Source organism: Ambystoma mexicanum, chromosome 9 (assembly GCF_040938575.1).
Source record: "Ambystoma mexicanum isolate Mex_15411 chromosome 9, UKY_AmexF1_1, whole genome shotgun sequence".
In the NCBI taxonomy this organism is placed as follows: Eukaryota; Metazoa; Chordata; class Amphibia; order Caudata; family Ambystomatidae; genus Ambystoma; species Ambystoma mexicanum.
This window is the reverse complement of record NC_090931.1, coordinates 176,038,701-176,053,699: the sequence shown is the minus strand read 5'-3', so window position 1 is coordinate 176,053,699 and position 14,999 is coordinate 176,038,701. Positions and strand designations below refer to the sequence as shown.

Here is a 14,999-nt window from a genome sequence, read left to right as displayed (position 1 = left end):
CATGGAAAAGAGATGTTGCAAGATTTCTTGTTTTGTAAGCCAATTAAGGGCAGAACTGCACCTGAACGCTTTGAAATTTTAAACAACTTCCTAAGTCCAACTGCCTAAAGTGGGAGGCGTGTGTTGGTATTTGCACGAATTGTACTCCAATGTGTGGTGCTAGAGTCGAGTTAAAAGCAAAAGTGTTGGCAGTAGCTCCACATAGTGTGGACACACTGCATGATACAACGGGAAGCTTTGGCTGTGCGCAATATGGGGCATGAACTCACATGTTTTGACTTCTGTTGTAAAGATTGTACATTTTATTAAGATGCACCCCACAAAAGCATGCCGGTTTGCCACATTATGTGCAGAAATGGGAGCAGACCATGATGCTTTGCTGTTTCATAAAGAGGTCAGGTGGCTATCCAGTGGGGGGAACGTTTTAAATTGCATTTATGAACTCAGAAACGAAGTGAGATACTTTCGCCTGGATTTAGACCAGACGAAAGCAGAGCTTCTGTGATTCACGCTGGCTTGTATGGTTGGCGAAAAGCTACATTTTCTAAACCTCTCCCTGCAAGGCACAGAAACCACATAATTTGCCATGAATGCAAATTGATATTGGCATTACCGATGCATTCCCATTATTAGAAGACGCTCTTGAGGAGACCGAGTATGATCTTTCATGCGTTTCTGAACGAATTGGAAACCATTTAAATGCTCTCAGAACCAGTCTCGAAAAGTACTCCCCTCCTCCGTCCACCCCCACCACCCCCCCCCCCCCCAAGGACAATTGCAACCTGAATGCCTTGGTGGTTCAGCCTATCCTAGCAGACATAGGAGCCCATCTCCCAATACAACTCCAGGAGGAACTAATGGAGCTCCAAAGTGACCGCCTACTAGAGAGCCGATTCAGAAAATTGTCTTTGGGTGGATTTTGGCAACATGTGTCTGCAGAGTTTCCAACTTTATCTTAATGTGCAGTTAATGTACTGTTACCTTTCACAAGGCATAAATTAGTTTACAAAAATTGATTAGCAGAGTTTGCTAAATAAATTCTTTGATTAGTAAACATACGCATTTATTAGCAATTTTTTACTAATATTGTTGATGTCATGAGATGTTTTTCGTACCCAAGACATTAAATGAGCAACAATACAGCAGTTTTGCATACCGCTGAAATGACACATTAGAGGAGTCAGGCCTTACAAATTCTTTAAAATGAAGGTAGACCTGCAGGTCGGGTAACTTAGTTTCCCTATTCAACCTAAGAGAAATGCACTTGACCCACAGCATTGGAGGATAACAAATTTAAAATGCTATTAGTGTACAATGGTGCATGTCACTACAAACCCGCTTTGTCTGGCACACTGATGCCTCCCAGAGGCCAGCCATGCACAGTGAAACTTTTGTTTAACATTTACTGCAAACAAAGTAAATGTTACAAAAGTTTCAAACATCTCTTGCAAATGCTACTGGTCCGTCATAAAATGTACTCGACTATGCAAGTGGGTGAAAAGACATTGTGAGCCAAAGCTGAGTGTCTATACAATGTAAAAGGTTAGCTGCATGAATGGACACAAATAAATAGATATGATAAAAAGGCTCTGAAAACATTTTGACCAGCTCCTGCAGGTGGTAATATACAATGCAGCCATAATCATAAAGCAAAGCGAGCTCTGGAGGCCAACTACATTGTCTGGTATTGCAATAGATGTGTAGATGTGCAGATTGGATGGAACTATTGATCACTACTTTGCGTAAACATCTAGTTCGCATTGTTTATTCATTATGTACGAGGACAGAAAGACTTAGCAAAGTAGAGGAAGAGAACTGGGCAAACTAGATGGAATATTGCAGTGTGTGGTCTTCTCAATTTCAGGGTACCTGGTATAAAGCAACTGGGTGATAATATAGAATGTAAAGGAGTACGGATTTGCGCATGGGTTGAGCACCAGTTGCAAGATGCATGCAACCTGTAGGTTACAGAACTAGGTTTGCCCTCAAAAGCATTCGATCATGTACATTTTAGAAGTGTTCACTCGTTAATAGGATGCCTCTTCCCCAACATTATGAAATATAGTTGACACAATGAAATTTAGATACACTAACCTAAACTTTACTGTAAAGCATGGAAATGATGCCGTGTTTTACAGTATCAATACTCTAGTCATGCATTATTTAACAACCTACATTTTAGGAATAGAATTGCATGACTCTTAAAAAATATTCCTTTGACACATACTGGTATTTGACAGAAAGCATAACTTCATCACTACACACGGTCCACCAATACAAAGCAGGAAGCACAATGCCCCACCACACAAAAGTACAACTAAACAGTCCCAAGGATGTTCACCCCAGGGAAATCAAAGAACCATTCGGGACAGAAGGATACGAACGTCTGAATATACACGCTCACCAAGACGGATCCACTAGGACAACACTTCAACACGACCCCGACCGTGAACCACCCAAAGCATTAACCGACCATGGTCATACTAGATCACCTGAGAATAGATATCACCCACCCAGTCCCACACCTGAAGATTAGGTTCAGACGCACCCACCAATCCAAACTAGACTCAATAAGATACAGTTGGCTCAGCGCAACACCACCAAACCGAGTCGTGCCCACGAGGAACCAGCAACATCCGGATCCACAGGTGTACAACAATCATAAGTACCTGAACCAGGATACAGACCCCACTAACCCAACCTTCAACCTTCTGCATACTTAAACCCACGCAAAACCACACAACCATCTCTCTCCCAGCAATCCACACGCACTTTACCACACATAAAACTTCACCCACAGCACTCGAGGCCTTCATCCGATCCGATACTAGCACCAAAGCCCAGCACTCTGTGTATGAAGCAGAAGCTGCCAACAGCACACCACTTCTCCCACTCTCCTTCTCCCCTCCTCCTGACTACCCCTACCCACCCTTCCTGTTTACAGATCCGCCAGAGCGCCTGGGGACCAATTCCGTTGGTGACGGTGCGCTATACAAGTATCGCTAACATAACATATAGAATGCCTAATAAAAGTAGCATCCCAATTATTTCTGGTTTGAAAATATTTGAAAAATAAAAACATTCTTGCCTAGCACTCCCACACATGCATTTGGCACTTGAGTGGAGGAGAGGATTACTGCTGCACTTTCTCTCCATTAGGACTTGAAGTGAAGAGGGGGGAAGAGAGCACAGAGGGCAAGAGAGGAATGCTGGGCGAGCTATGATTTCATTGAATAGGGCAACTTAAATAGCTATCTTTGCTACACGTGTGTGCATTTGATTAGCAAACTGACAGAATTTAATAGCAAATTGCTATGCAACACCACTTATTTTATGCCTTGTTTCAGTGCCTTATACCTGTGCGAGATTGGTTTCTCAGCACTTGCAGCCCTAAAGACAAAATATCAGTCAAAGCTGGAGGTGGAAGAAAACCTGCAGTTGGCTATTTCAAAACTATTTGTATTTTATTTATTTGTAAAGCGGACCAGGCCCAAGGGCATCCGGGCGCATGATTTAGGTTACAGGTATGTTACAGGGTATATACAGCAATATCACAGGGGGAGGGAATAAAGGCAATTATAATGATAAAGAATGCAATTTTTGAAAAATATACAATTATACAATTACTATACATAATAACGATCATGCAGAGCAGCTAGCAGATTTGCGCAGGTGTAGCCGAGTGCCAGTGGATGCTAGTAATCAGACTGCTCTTGGGCTGCCAGCCAGGCTTTGGCTTTGCTCTTGAAGGCCAGGAGGGATGGTTCTGCTCTAAGTGGATTGGGAAGGGAGTTCCAAAGTTTTGCAGCCATGACTGGGAAACTGCTCCCGCCAGATCTCTGGAGGTTAAGGCGGGGGATGGAGAGGCAGTTGGTTTGGGCGCCTGAGTGGTCTTGAGGAGGTGCGTAGAGAGAATCTGCTGGCCAGGTAACTAGGTGCTTGAAGCAAGAGGCTTTTGTGCGTTAGTGATCGTGCTTTGAGAGAAACTCTTTGGGAGACTGATGCCAATGGAGATTCCATCTGGTGTCTGAGATGTGGAGGTTCCTGGGGATGTTAAGTGCCGCTCTGATGGCATTATTTTGAATGATCTGTAGTTCGCTGATGTTACATTGGTTAGGACCCAGGTAGAGGACGTTACAATAGTCGATCTTCGACAGGACCAGGGTTCTGGCTAAGGTAGTACAGTTGGCTGGTGATAGGAATGGGCGACATGCAGTGATGAGCTTGCATGTGTATGATGCTGCAGAGGAGACGGCGTTAACCTGTCTCGAGAGTGATAAGGTGGCGTCAAGATAGTGTTTTTGCATCTTTGGCCACTTTGATGGTATTGCCATCAATTATGAATGATTTGAAGGACAGGTCTAGCTTGCCAAGTCTTTGGTTAGAGCCTAGGATGAGCATCTCCGTCTTTTCATCGTTCAGGCACAATTCATGCTGCGCCATCCAGGCCTGGATGACTTGATAGATGGAATTGATGGCTAGAGTGTCAGTTTTGTGATCACCTGTGATGGGGATGAGTATCTGGGTGTCGTCGGCGTAATTGGTATATGTGACACTCAGATAGTCCAAAATATCAGAGAGTGGTTTCGTGAAAAACATTGTAGAGTGTCGGGGAAACACGCAAACGTTGAGGGACCCCGCAGGTGACAGGCACGGGATCAGCCATGGTGGTGGGAGAAAAGGCTCTCATGGATCCGTTTTCCAGAAAGGAAGTGATCTAGGCCGTGGCTTTGTCTGAGAAGTTGGCGGCACTTTTAAGGTGACGGCAGAGGATTTGGCGATCTACTAAATCGAAGGCTGCAGAGAGATCTAAAAGGAGTAGTAGGGCAAGCTTGCCCTTGTCTTTCAGGTCTTCGATCTGAGTTTTTAGATCTAGAAGGAAGGTTTCTGTACCATACCGAGGGCGGAAGCCTGACTGTCTCAGTCCCAGGAGATTATTGGTTTCCAGGTAGTCCTGGATCTGCAAGTATGCAGCGCTATCAAGAATCTTTAAGAGGAAGGGGACTGTTGTAATGGGTATATTCGCATCCAAGGTGGGTTTTTTGAGGAGGGGAATGACCCAGACATCCTTAAGGTTATCGGGGACAATCCCAGTACTGAAAGAATAATTTATGAGTGTGGTGATGAAAGGAGCTAGACTGTGCAATGCTTCTTTAATAATGGTGGGAGGACATAAGTCGCCCTGATAATTGGACGGTTTGAGGTTATTAATGATGTGCTCAACATCAGTAGTGGATAAGGGAGCAAAGGAGAATGGTTTTAGGGTATCACGGTTGGTGCTAGCACTGGTCTGATGGATTTTGTGCTGCACGCTAGTCTGCAGGCTTTTTTTTGTCATTGATTTTGTTGGAGTGGTAATTTTGCCAAGGAGGGCCTTTTGAATGTTAGTACACCAGGTACTGTCTTTGGAACAGGTGTCAGGAGGGATTGCAGGTGACTCCAGTTCCTTTAAGATTTTAAATAACTCCTTTGTGTTTGACTGGGCTTGTTCGATGCGTTTGTTAAACTCCTCTCTTTTGGCCTGGAGTATGGCCTCTTTGTAATTTAGAGTGGCAAGAATAACGCTAGCTTTGTTAGTATCAGTAGGGTTACTTTTCCAACGTCATTCAAGGTTCCTTTTTTCTTTGCGCAGGGTTCTTAGCTGTGGTGTGTACCAGGAGTTGAGGTGGGCTCGGGGTCTAGGTTTACGAAGTTTGGACAGAGCAATGAGGTCAAGGGCTTTTAGCATGGTCCGATTGTAGGTGTCTACAAGGGCTGTAGGGTCAGAACATGAGCGGGAGAGATTGTTGAGAGCAGGGAGGATAAGTGGAAGTAATTTGGCGCAGGTTGTGTTGCGCTTGTTTCTTGTGGCGGTGGCAGGTGCGATATCAGTGGTGGTGTTGATCATTTTGGTAGGGATGCTGAAGGTGATCGGTCCATATGGTTGGTTGGAGGCAATGGCAGTGTCACAGTTTAATGTAGCAATCCAGTTGAGGATCCTACCCTTAACGTGTGTTGGTGTATTGATATGTTGTGTGAGGCCGAGGTTCAGTAGCAGGTTGTTGATGTCGTGCGCGCGGGCATCATGAGGGTCTTGGTAACCTAGGTTGAAGTCGCCAAGTAAAATGATTTGGCTCTTAGACTTAGTGTTATCGGCAAGGATACATGAGAGATCTACAGCAAATCTTGAGGACAAGGTGGTCTGTAGATGAGGTGGAGTGTGATAGTCTGAATGTGGGTGATCGCTAGCTTTACTGTGAGCAGTTCGGCGGAGTTGATTTGGAGAGTGGTGGTAGGGCGAAGACTAATGGTATTTTTGTGTATGAAGGCAATACCGCCTCCTTTGGATTGGCCGGAGTTGCGGTCACCTCTTATAATGGTGCAACCATCTCGGATGGCTAGGGATAGGAGAGGGCCTGAAGCTGCATGGAGCCAGGTTTTGGTGACAGCTAAGAAAACGAGGTTGTGGGTAGTGATAAGTTCAGCTACATCGAGTGCTTGTGCTGTAAGTGACCTGGTGTTGAAAAAAGCAGCCTTTAGAGATGCTGTAGGTGTGTGAGGTTGGTTACTGGCAATAGGATTGTCATCCACTGTGGGTGTGGGAGGGTGAAGAGGGGTGGGTACTCTTGGCTGTGGGTGGGATGAGTTAGTCCGTAAGTTAATGTTGGTGTGGTGGTAGGAGGCATGATGTAGTCTAGAACCAAGTCCAAGATTCCTCGCGGGACCAATGCATGGTTGGTTGGGGGTGGGTTTAGATGCAAAGTGTTCAAGCCAAAGGGAGGGTGAGTTAAGATGAGGGTTGTTAGGGCACGTGGCAGTGGTATTAGCTGGGGCAGAGTTTGGCTGCTGAATGTGGCGCAAGTTGCCACTGAGGCATGGAGTAGGAAGGGTATTGGACATGATGGTTGGGTGTTGTGGTGCGCAGGAAGGAGGGTGCATGTGTGGGTGGGTCAGTGATAGGGCTGCAAGTAGAGTGTTACTACTGAGGAGGGTAGGGCCTAGCAGTGCAGCTAGGAAGAGGGTGCAGCACAGAGCACGGCAGATGCAGACGATCTGCGTCTGCTGGTTGACCATAGTAACACTGTGCAAGTACGCAAAGGCGGTAGATCGCACAGAGCAGTAAGAGAACAAGCGCGCATGAAGGGTGCACAGTATGGTCACAAGTGCAGTGGCACCGTGAAGGTTGGATGAAATGTATGTGCATCAAGTAGTTACAAGCGCTGGGGCATCACAGTGGCAGTGAGCAGGGGTGCGGCACTAGCGTTGCAACAGTGTAGGCCAGTAGCTGTTTAAGCGTACAATGGCATCACAAGTACATTGGCATTGAGATCGCTAGGTGCATGCGTGCAAGGCATCACAAGTACATTGGCATTGTAATCGCTAGGTGCATGCATGCAATGGCGTCACAATGGGCAGGTGGGGCCATGGAGGCAGGCGGAACGAGAATAAGGTGTACAGGCAATATGGGCAAGGCAGGCAACTGAGTATCAGGAGTATAAATGGTCATCAACAAAGTCAGAGCAACGGGCGATGAGGAAAGAAGGGCAGGTAGTGATAGGATCGAGATCAAGGCAGGTGAGGGATGACAGAGCCAGAGAGAGCGGGGGGCGGTTTCAGGGTACTGGAGGCATGCACATGGCGGATTGAAAAGAGCAAAGGCTCGTGTGAGCGGGTTCATGGGGGAGCACACATACAGTAGTACAGGTGGAAATTTAAATGTTCCCAGTTTTACAGAGCCTTACTTTTGCTAGAGTATGATGAAATGTCCACGGTGCCAGCGATTTTCGTCAAGGTCTGCAAGTAAAAGGCTATCTGTTCATGGGATCGATGCTGGACATGGAGTCTGGGCGAACGGCGAGGAAGGCTGAAGACAGGAGTCAGCCTTAGTTCTCAGGGCCTTCGTGCTTCTGGGCCGGCTAAACGCCTGCCGGCTCCCAATTGGTGCAAAGAGGGATGCTCCAGCCAATTGTGGTGCGGCAGTGAGATGTTAGGCAGGGAGAGCTTCTGTAGGTCAGCGGTCGGCCATATTGGATTGTACAAACCTCGTGGTTTGCAATGGCGAAGTAGAAAACATCAGCATAAACAGCTGATCAGCTCCGGTGAGGGCCTTCACGATGCAGTATTACGTGAAGTGCAGATTTATGCTCAAGGTAGGGCGATCGAGGCACAAACGCAATATGCTGCTGCCAGGGGTTCAGCAAGCCCAGGGGCTTACCTAAATAAGGCGGCATATGATCCGGACCCACTGGTGTGAGTGGGCACTGCTCCTGCAGTGTTGGGGGAGCTCCTGCTCCTCCGGGTGGATGGTGGACGGCTGCACAGGCTGAAGACAGGAGTCAGCCTTAGTTCTCAGAACCCAATATTGACAGGCTGGATGGTGAAAGGCAGGCCCACCCTTCACACTAGTTCTCCAGTATGCCACTGTCCAACTTGCAAGTGACAACATTGACAGTAAGTTGTTGTACTTGAGAAACAAATTGTTACAGCACTTGCATGGCAAATGTTACTGCAGGACAGCAATATTGGCTGTTTTCGTTTGTGTGAAATATCCAACACTATTTTTAGTCGTGTCCTTTGTATTCTAGCAAAATAATCTGAATGCTTTGTTCACAAATATGTGTCCTCCAATCTGATTTGAATCATTGCAAGCAAGGATTTTGAAACAATTTGGTGTTGGCACCCACTGCTGCATTAGGGGCACCATTCTACTCCAGCGTGCGATAACAGTTCGCAACCGAGTAAAATTTTGGAGTCCATGTGTATAGGGGGGGCCTGGGCCATAGAAACCTTTCTTAGAAGGGGGTTGGGGTCAAAAAGTTTGAAGACCACTGCCCTAGAATGTATCCCCACTGATGACAATGAAAAGCGCAGCTGGAGATTCAAGTCAGGAGCACTCCAAGAGCCAGTATTCACACAGGAGCTCCTTACAGAGATCAGATCCTTTCTTATCAACCAAGAAACTGTGGCAAAGTGCTACACCATGGGGATATGTAGGGCCAAAGAAAATGGGATCCTGAAAACCATCCGAAGGGAACTAAGCAACGAGACCCATCTGAAAGAACTCGAGCAGACCTACACCAACTCAAAAGACCCTCAAACCCTAGCTCTCCTCAAGGAAGAACTGGACAAGTTCAGAAACAACGCCGACTGCGAGAGCCCGTTCATGGCTCAAGGTCACAAAGTACAGCGAAAGCCAGGAGCCCTCTTGGTAAGGCTGTTGGCAGCAGACAGGAGACCCCCACAGGTGGAAAGTGTCCGTCCCCCCCCCATTCCCAAGTGAGCCTAGTCCACAGCGGAGGCTAAATAGTGGAAACATTTTGCATCTCTTATCAAGACCTATACAGCTCCAAGGCCTCAAATAACCCAGAAGCCCTCCAAGAATACCTAAACAAAATTTAACTACTAGGTGTAAGGAGAAATGCAAGAATCCTTACAAAGACCAATCGCACTCGAGGAGATATCAGCCGTTATAAAAGAACTACTGGGGACTAAATCAGCAGGTCCTGACAGCCCGACAGATGAATATTGCAAGGCATTTGCCCCGACCCTTGCACCGATCTTTCGATCAGTATACGTAGAAGCACTGGAGAAAGGCTGCCTACCACTTTGCGCGAAGCCAACTTCATCCTGCTCCATAAAGCGGGGAAACCTCCAGAAGAATGCGCCTCCTACAGGCCAATTTCGCTAATAAATATAAACAAAATCCTTGCTAAAATCCTAACAGATGGCTCCCTCTGATGCTCGGGCTAGTACTGGCGGATCAGGCGGGATTCATACCAGGGCGGAACACGACATTCGGAATCAGGCGGCTCTGCACTAGACCCCCTCAGTTCAGGCTGTGGCAGTCCTGCTAGACGCAGAGAAGCCCTCTGACTCGGTCAAGTGGCCATATCTCTTTGCTGTGCTAAAATAACTTGGCATGAGTAACCACTTCCAGAAACTGGTCTCACTCCCCACATCCTATCACCAGGATCACCCTGGGAAAAACGAAATCAGCACCCACAGAACTAAAGAGGGACCAGACAAGGATGTCCCGGTGGCCCTGCTGTTCACGCTTGCAATGGGACCTCTGGCTGCAGGCCTCAGGGCCAAGCTACTGGGAAAAGACCTCACTATAGGGCCCCATAAACTGATCCTAACCCTATACGCAGAAGACGTGGCTCTCTTTATAGGCAACCCAGCAATAAACCTGAACCCGGTAATGAGGGAGGTACTCAAGTTTGGAGCCTTCTCTGGACTAAACAACCAAAACAAATCAGTTGTGTTCTCCCTAACCCCCGACAGTGGAATTCAGAGATGACCTAGAGTTGAAGGAAGTTCTCAGGTGTCAGGTACTTGGGAATAATGTGCAGAAATTATGAAAACCTGTTCCGAGATAACTACAGGAGTGTGTTAGAAGCTCTGAGACACAATCTCAAGATGGACACACCTACCACTCACATTGTGGGGCTGGATCTCATTCATAAATATGGTCATCCTGCCCAAACTTCTATACTTGTTTATGAACATTCCACTTCTACTAACGCAGAGTTTCTTCTAACACCTACGCAGCCTGGTACTCTAGCTAATATGGGCCGGTACACCAGCAAGAGTGGCCCACAAGATTCATGTCCAACCAATTGTGAAGGGCAGTTTGGCACTGCCTGACCTAGAATGCTATTACTGGGCTGCACAAGCACAATTCCTAAGCCATTGGTATGCCACACAACCTGTCTGCCCATGTCCAAATTGAACGGGCCCTGGTAACTCCCAATCTTCTACGAGTCGCCATCATAGAAAAACTAAGTTCCACCAAGAACTCTGAACGTGGTACCAACCACATACGAGATATGGAAAAGGATTGCACTCAAAAGCAACATCAGTGTGATTCTCCCCCCTCCTCCCAGCCAGATCCATCCCTGGAATACCCCTCACGTCCGAGAAAGTATACCTCCAATGGGCAGACAAGCTAAAGATTGACACTTCAAGACTGGTTTGTGGACGGTCACTTCCTGATGATCCAGCAAACCCGGATAACAGGGGGCAGGGCGGGGAGCGGAGAGGGCAACTCTCCCCAGGAAATTTTTGTGTACTTCTGCCTCAGACACATGCTTCGATCCTTGTTCCCTTTGTTTCCGGCTCAAACAACCACATGGCTACTCCTGCACGGAGTGATTCAAGCACAGGGATCAGGGAGACTAGTATCCAGTATTTACAACAACCTACTGCTGATCATCACTAGCCAGCAGCCCAACCCGAAACTGAGATCGGAAAGAGCACTAGGAGATGCGATTGAAGACGAAGATTGGCCGTACATATTATGGCAAATGCCGAAAGTCTCAAACTCGTGATATAAACTGATCCATTTCAATATCCAACAGGTGTATCATACACCAGCCAGACTGCACAGACAACCGTCTATTGCGGCCACCTGCAAGAGATGTGGAGAAAACCCGGCAGGATTCTTGCATCTGGCCTGGGAATGTCCGAACACTGAACAGTTCTGGGCTGAGGTGCTAAACTAGACTTCAGTAATAATAGGCGAAGACCTTGAACAAAGTCCTAAAGTATCAGTGCTAGGGTGCACTAGAAGCCTACAATCCTCGGTGATGAGACTAGCTGGCCTCCTGCTAGTTCTGGCACGACAACGCATTGCAATGGCTTGGAGAACAGGGCGCCCCCCCTGCAACACAACTATGACTGCAAGATGTAACATATTGCCATGACATGGAATCAAGCTTCATTAAAACTTTACCCCTACACACAGGACCAGACATATGGGGGCCCAATATTAGCCACCTGTTGGCGATGCCAGACTGAACCGTGTAGAACTATCCCCCGCGCCATGGACTCTGGGTCTAGAACCTTCTCTTATGCAACCACCGAACACCAAGTGTAACATGAATGTATGCTGGACAGGAATATCAATATTCATACTATGGGGAGGGGGCATCTGTATTTTGGTTTGTAATTGTCTAAAAAAAGAACCAAAAATAAAAGGTTTAAAAAAAAAAACAAAACTAAAAGAAAACATACTATTAGTAGCCCAGTAATGATGTGCCAGGGTACTAATAGCAATAGAACCCTCGGAGGAAGGGAGGCATAACCTGTCAGAAGAGAGAAACAAAGACATTGTGAAACTTAACTCAAGTTGGAAAGAAACCAGAAACATTTATGGGGGGGGGGGGGTCAGAAAACAGCCATTATCGTGGAAGAGACGAAAACCTTACCAGATCCTTGTAGTTCACATCCACAAGAAAGTAGTAGTTGGATTTTAAAATATTGTAATCAAAAAGGGAATTGCAGGCCATCGTTTAGCCGATGTTGGGGAGTCTAAACATGACTCAACTGCTGTTCAAATTCGGTTTGCAACACAATAGTGTTAGGTAAGATTTTCATAGTAATGGCATATCTTCCTGACCAGAGTCAACCCCAGAACTTTTTGCTTTATTGGTGGATTATTTTTACTTATACCCCTGAGTGGGTACCTTTTCCACAGAGATGCTTTTACTCTTTATGGGTGCTAGACTCTCCATAGTGTCTTTTTAAAGCTATCCTCTGACAAGTTTTTGGCAATAAGTGCCTGTTCCTGGGTTTTTGCCCTTTTAACTTTATCTGCCTAAACAAGAGAATTGAGGGTAGAAAGGATCTTTGGATCCCTTTTACATTTTATTTGGTGAAACCAGAACCCCCCCCACCTTATGTCGAGTGCTGGGGAGATGCAATGTCTCCCCTTTCAGAGGACAAGCTTACCTTCAATGGCTGGTGGCCGTGATGTCTTATTAATTTGGTGCACCATTACTGTGGGCTGTGTTCACAGCTGCAGTAAAGGCACCCAAGGGTGCTCATTTTACCAAAATGGCCCAGTCTTGTTTTTCGCCATTTTAGTGTTTATCCTTCCTTCTTCCATCCCCCCCGACATCCACGGAAGGAAATCCCCTTGTGTGTTTTTTTATCTTCGTCAGGAGTTCCCTGTACTCCCAGCCCAGGCTCCAGTCGGTCTGTGAAGGCAGGAAGCGAGGGAGACGTCCAAAACTCTACAACTCTTTGTCTTCTTCCTTGCCTAAATGGGGACAAATCCCTCTGGGGGGCTGGCTGTGCTGATTGGACAACCAGACTGCCCCTTGTCTGCATTATCTCCCTGAATTTTACAACAATTCTGCTGCAATTCCTGTTAAATACTCTGAACCTGGAAGCCGGAGACTGCAACCAAATCCGAAGGGGAACGAAAAGCGGCTGAGACGAGTTTCAGCGACCAGAGATCCTGCTGTTTAACCTGAGCCTGCTGTAGCCCTTCCTTCCAATCGACCTGGGGAAACCAAGGACGACGACCCAGACCCCTAGCCTGGTGAGACCCACTAGACACAAGAGGACCTGGATTTTGAGCCATCCCATGCTGTGCTGCAATACCCTGGGACCTCGAGCCATTGTGCAGTCTTCCAAATCTCACCGAAACTTCGTGGGCATCCTGGTGCATCTCCAGAGACACGGATCAAGTCCAAAAAGTCCCCTTCCCAGAGTGCTGGACATCTTTAACAACGAGAATCCCACTTCTGCCACCAGTGTTATGACAGTTTTTCTTAAGTCCAACTAAGGGCTTAGTAAAACAATTCAACATTCTACAATGCCCTCTTTCTCCTAAAATAAGCCTGGCTGCTCTGTCTACACTACCATGAACTCAGGTGGTACAGTCTTATACTAAGAGTGGAGTTGGTGTCTAGTGAAATGGTGGACAGACAAATGGTCGACAGGACAAATGATCACTTTTTTTTTTAGTTATATATATTTTTTTAGGTTTTCGTTTAGGGGAAAAAAAAGTGGTTCTTAGCAATAAAAAGGGGGTTGGGAGACCCCCCCCCCCCAAAAACAAAAAATAAAATTCGATCATTTGACCTGTCAACCTTTTGGTGTCGACCATTTGTCCTGTCGACCGTTTGACCTACAACCAGTGGAGTCTTGTACCATCTCAGTAGAATGGTTTTACTAAGCCCTTAGATGGGCTTCAGAAAAACTGTCCTAACAAGAATTTAGTATCTGGCTGCAATGTCAATTATTAAGCATTCTAGGTCATCATTGTGCGAGGTCTCGGAAGTGGTTCACTAAGAGGTGCTTGCAAGGTTGATTTACTAATTTTATAATGTGTTCAGAGCTTACATTTGCTTAACGCACGAAGAGGTGCATATGCTGCAAAGGTGTGCAGCCTGCTGAGCGCAGGTTCAAACCGAGAAAGTGTGTGCTTGGACCAATAGGTGCACCACTTAAGTGGGTAATAAAAACTGTCTGGTCAAGATGCAAGCTACTAGCCGGGCAAAAAAACTCACATGCAGATACCATACCACACCATTTACTCGTTGAGTGACTCGCCAATGCAAAGTATACACTTTTGCTTAAATGTTTTGAAATTTAAACTGGGATCTTTTTGTTTTCAAATGACTGAGGAGCACTTGCATAATTAAAAGACTTGAAAGGTGCAAACATTTCATAGTTTACAAACTTAAAACATCAGTATTTTGCCCAAAAAAACTTCACAATTTTGAAAGAACATCAAGAAAAGTGGACTCAAGAATACAATACACACGGCAGGTAAAGGCACCAATATGATATTGATCATGGAAGCATTTGCAAGCATGACAAAACATGAAGCTCCAAAGTTACGCTAACCCTAACTTACCCAACTCCACGGATCTGCAGCTGCGGCTGTGTGCCAGATTCTTTGGTTTTGACTGTGTTGTACGTCACTATAGTGCAAGTAGTACTCCCGGCACCCATGTCATAAAACATGATATTCTAGAAAAACAGAAGAATTTATCATGACAGAACAGTATAGCCAGCCAAATTGTACTCTTTCTTTGCATAATGCTTCATTCAAAAGTTCCAAGTGTGTACCCGTAAAGTCACTGCAGACTGCAATCAACAGCAACTGATAAGGCAAGAATGGCTGTAATGCAACAATAAATCATAAGATGCTGGATGATAAATAAAAGCACAGTTCTCCAGCCAATGATCAGGATACACAGAAAGACATTGAATAGTACTATTAC

At 46.1% G+C, this 14,999-nt stretch overlaps 1 protein-coding gene across 2 annotated transcripts in view; it reads right to left on the bottom strand.

The window, feature by feature from the left end:
• The window catches only part of HYOU1 (hypoxia up-regulated 1), a 485,286-nt gene that overhangs the window by 340,405 nt on the left and 129,882 nt on the right, over positions 1-14,999 (bottom strand). For both annotated transcript variants that reach the window (XM_069614392.1, XM_069614393.1), the window contains exon 8: positions 14,630-14,745. In XM_069614392.1, coding sequence (XP_069470493.1) covers positions 14,630-14,745 — 116 coding nt within the window. The remainder of the gene's footprint in view (positions 1-14,629; positions 14,746-14,999) is intronic.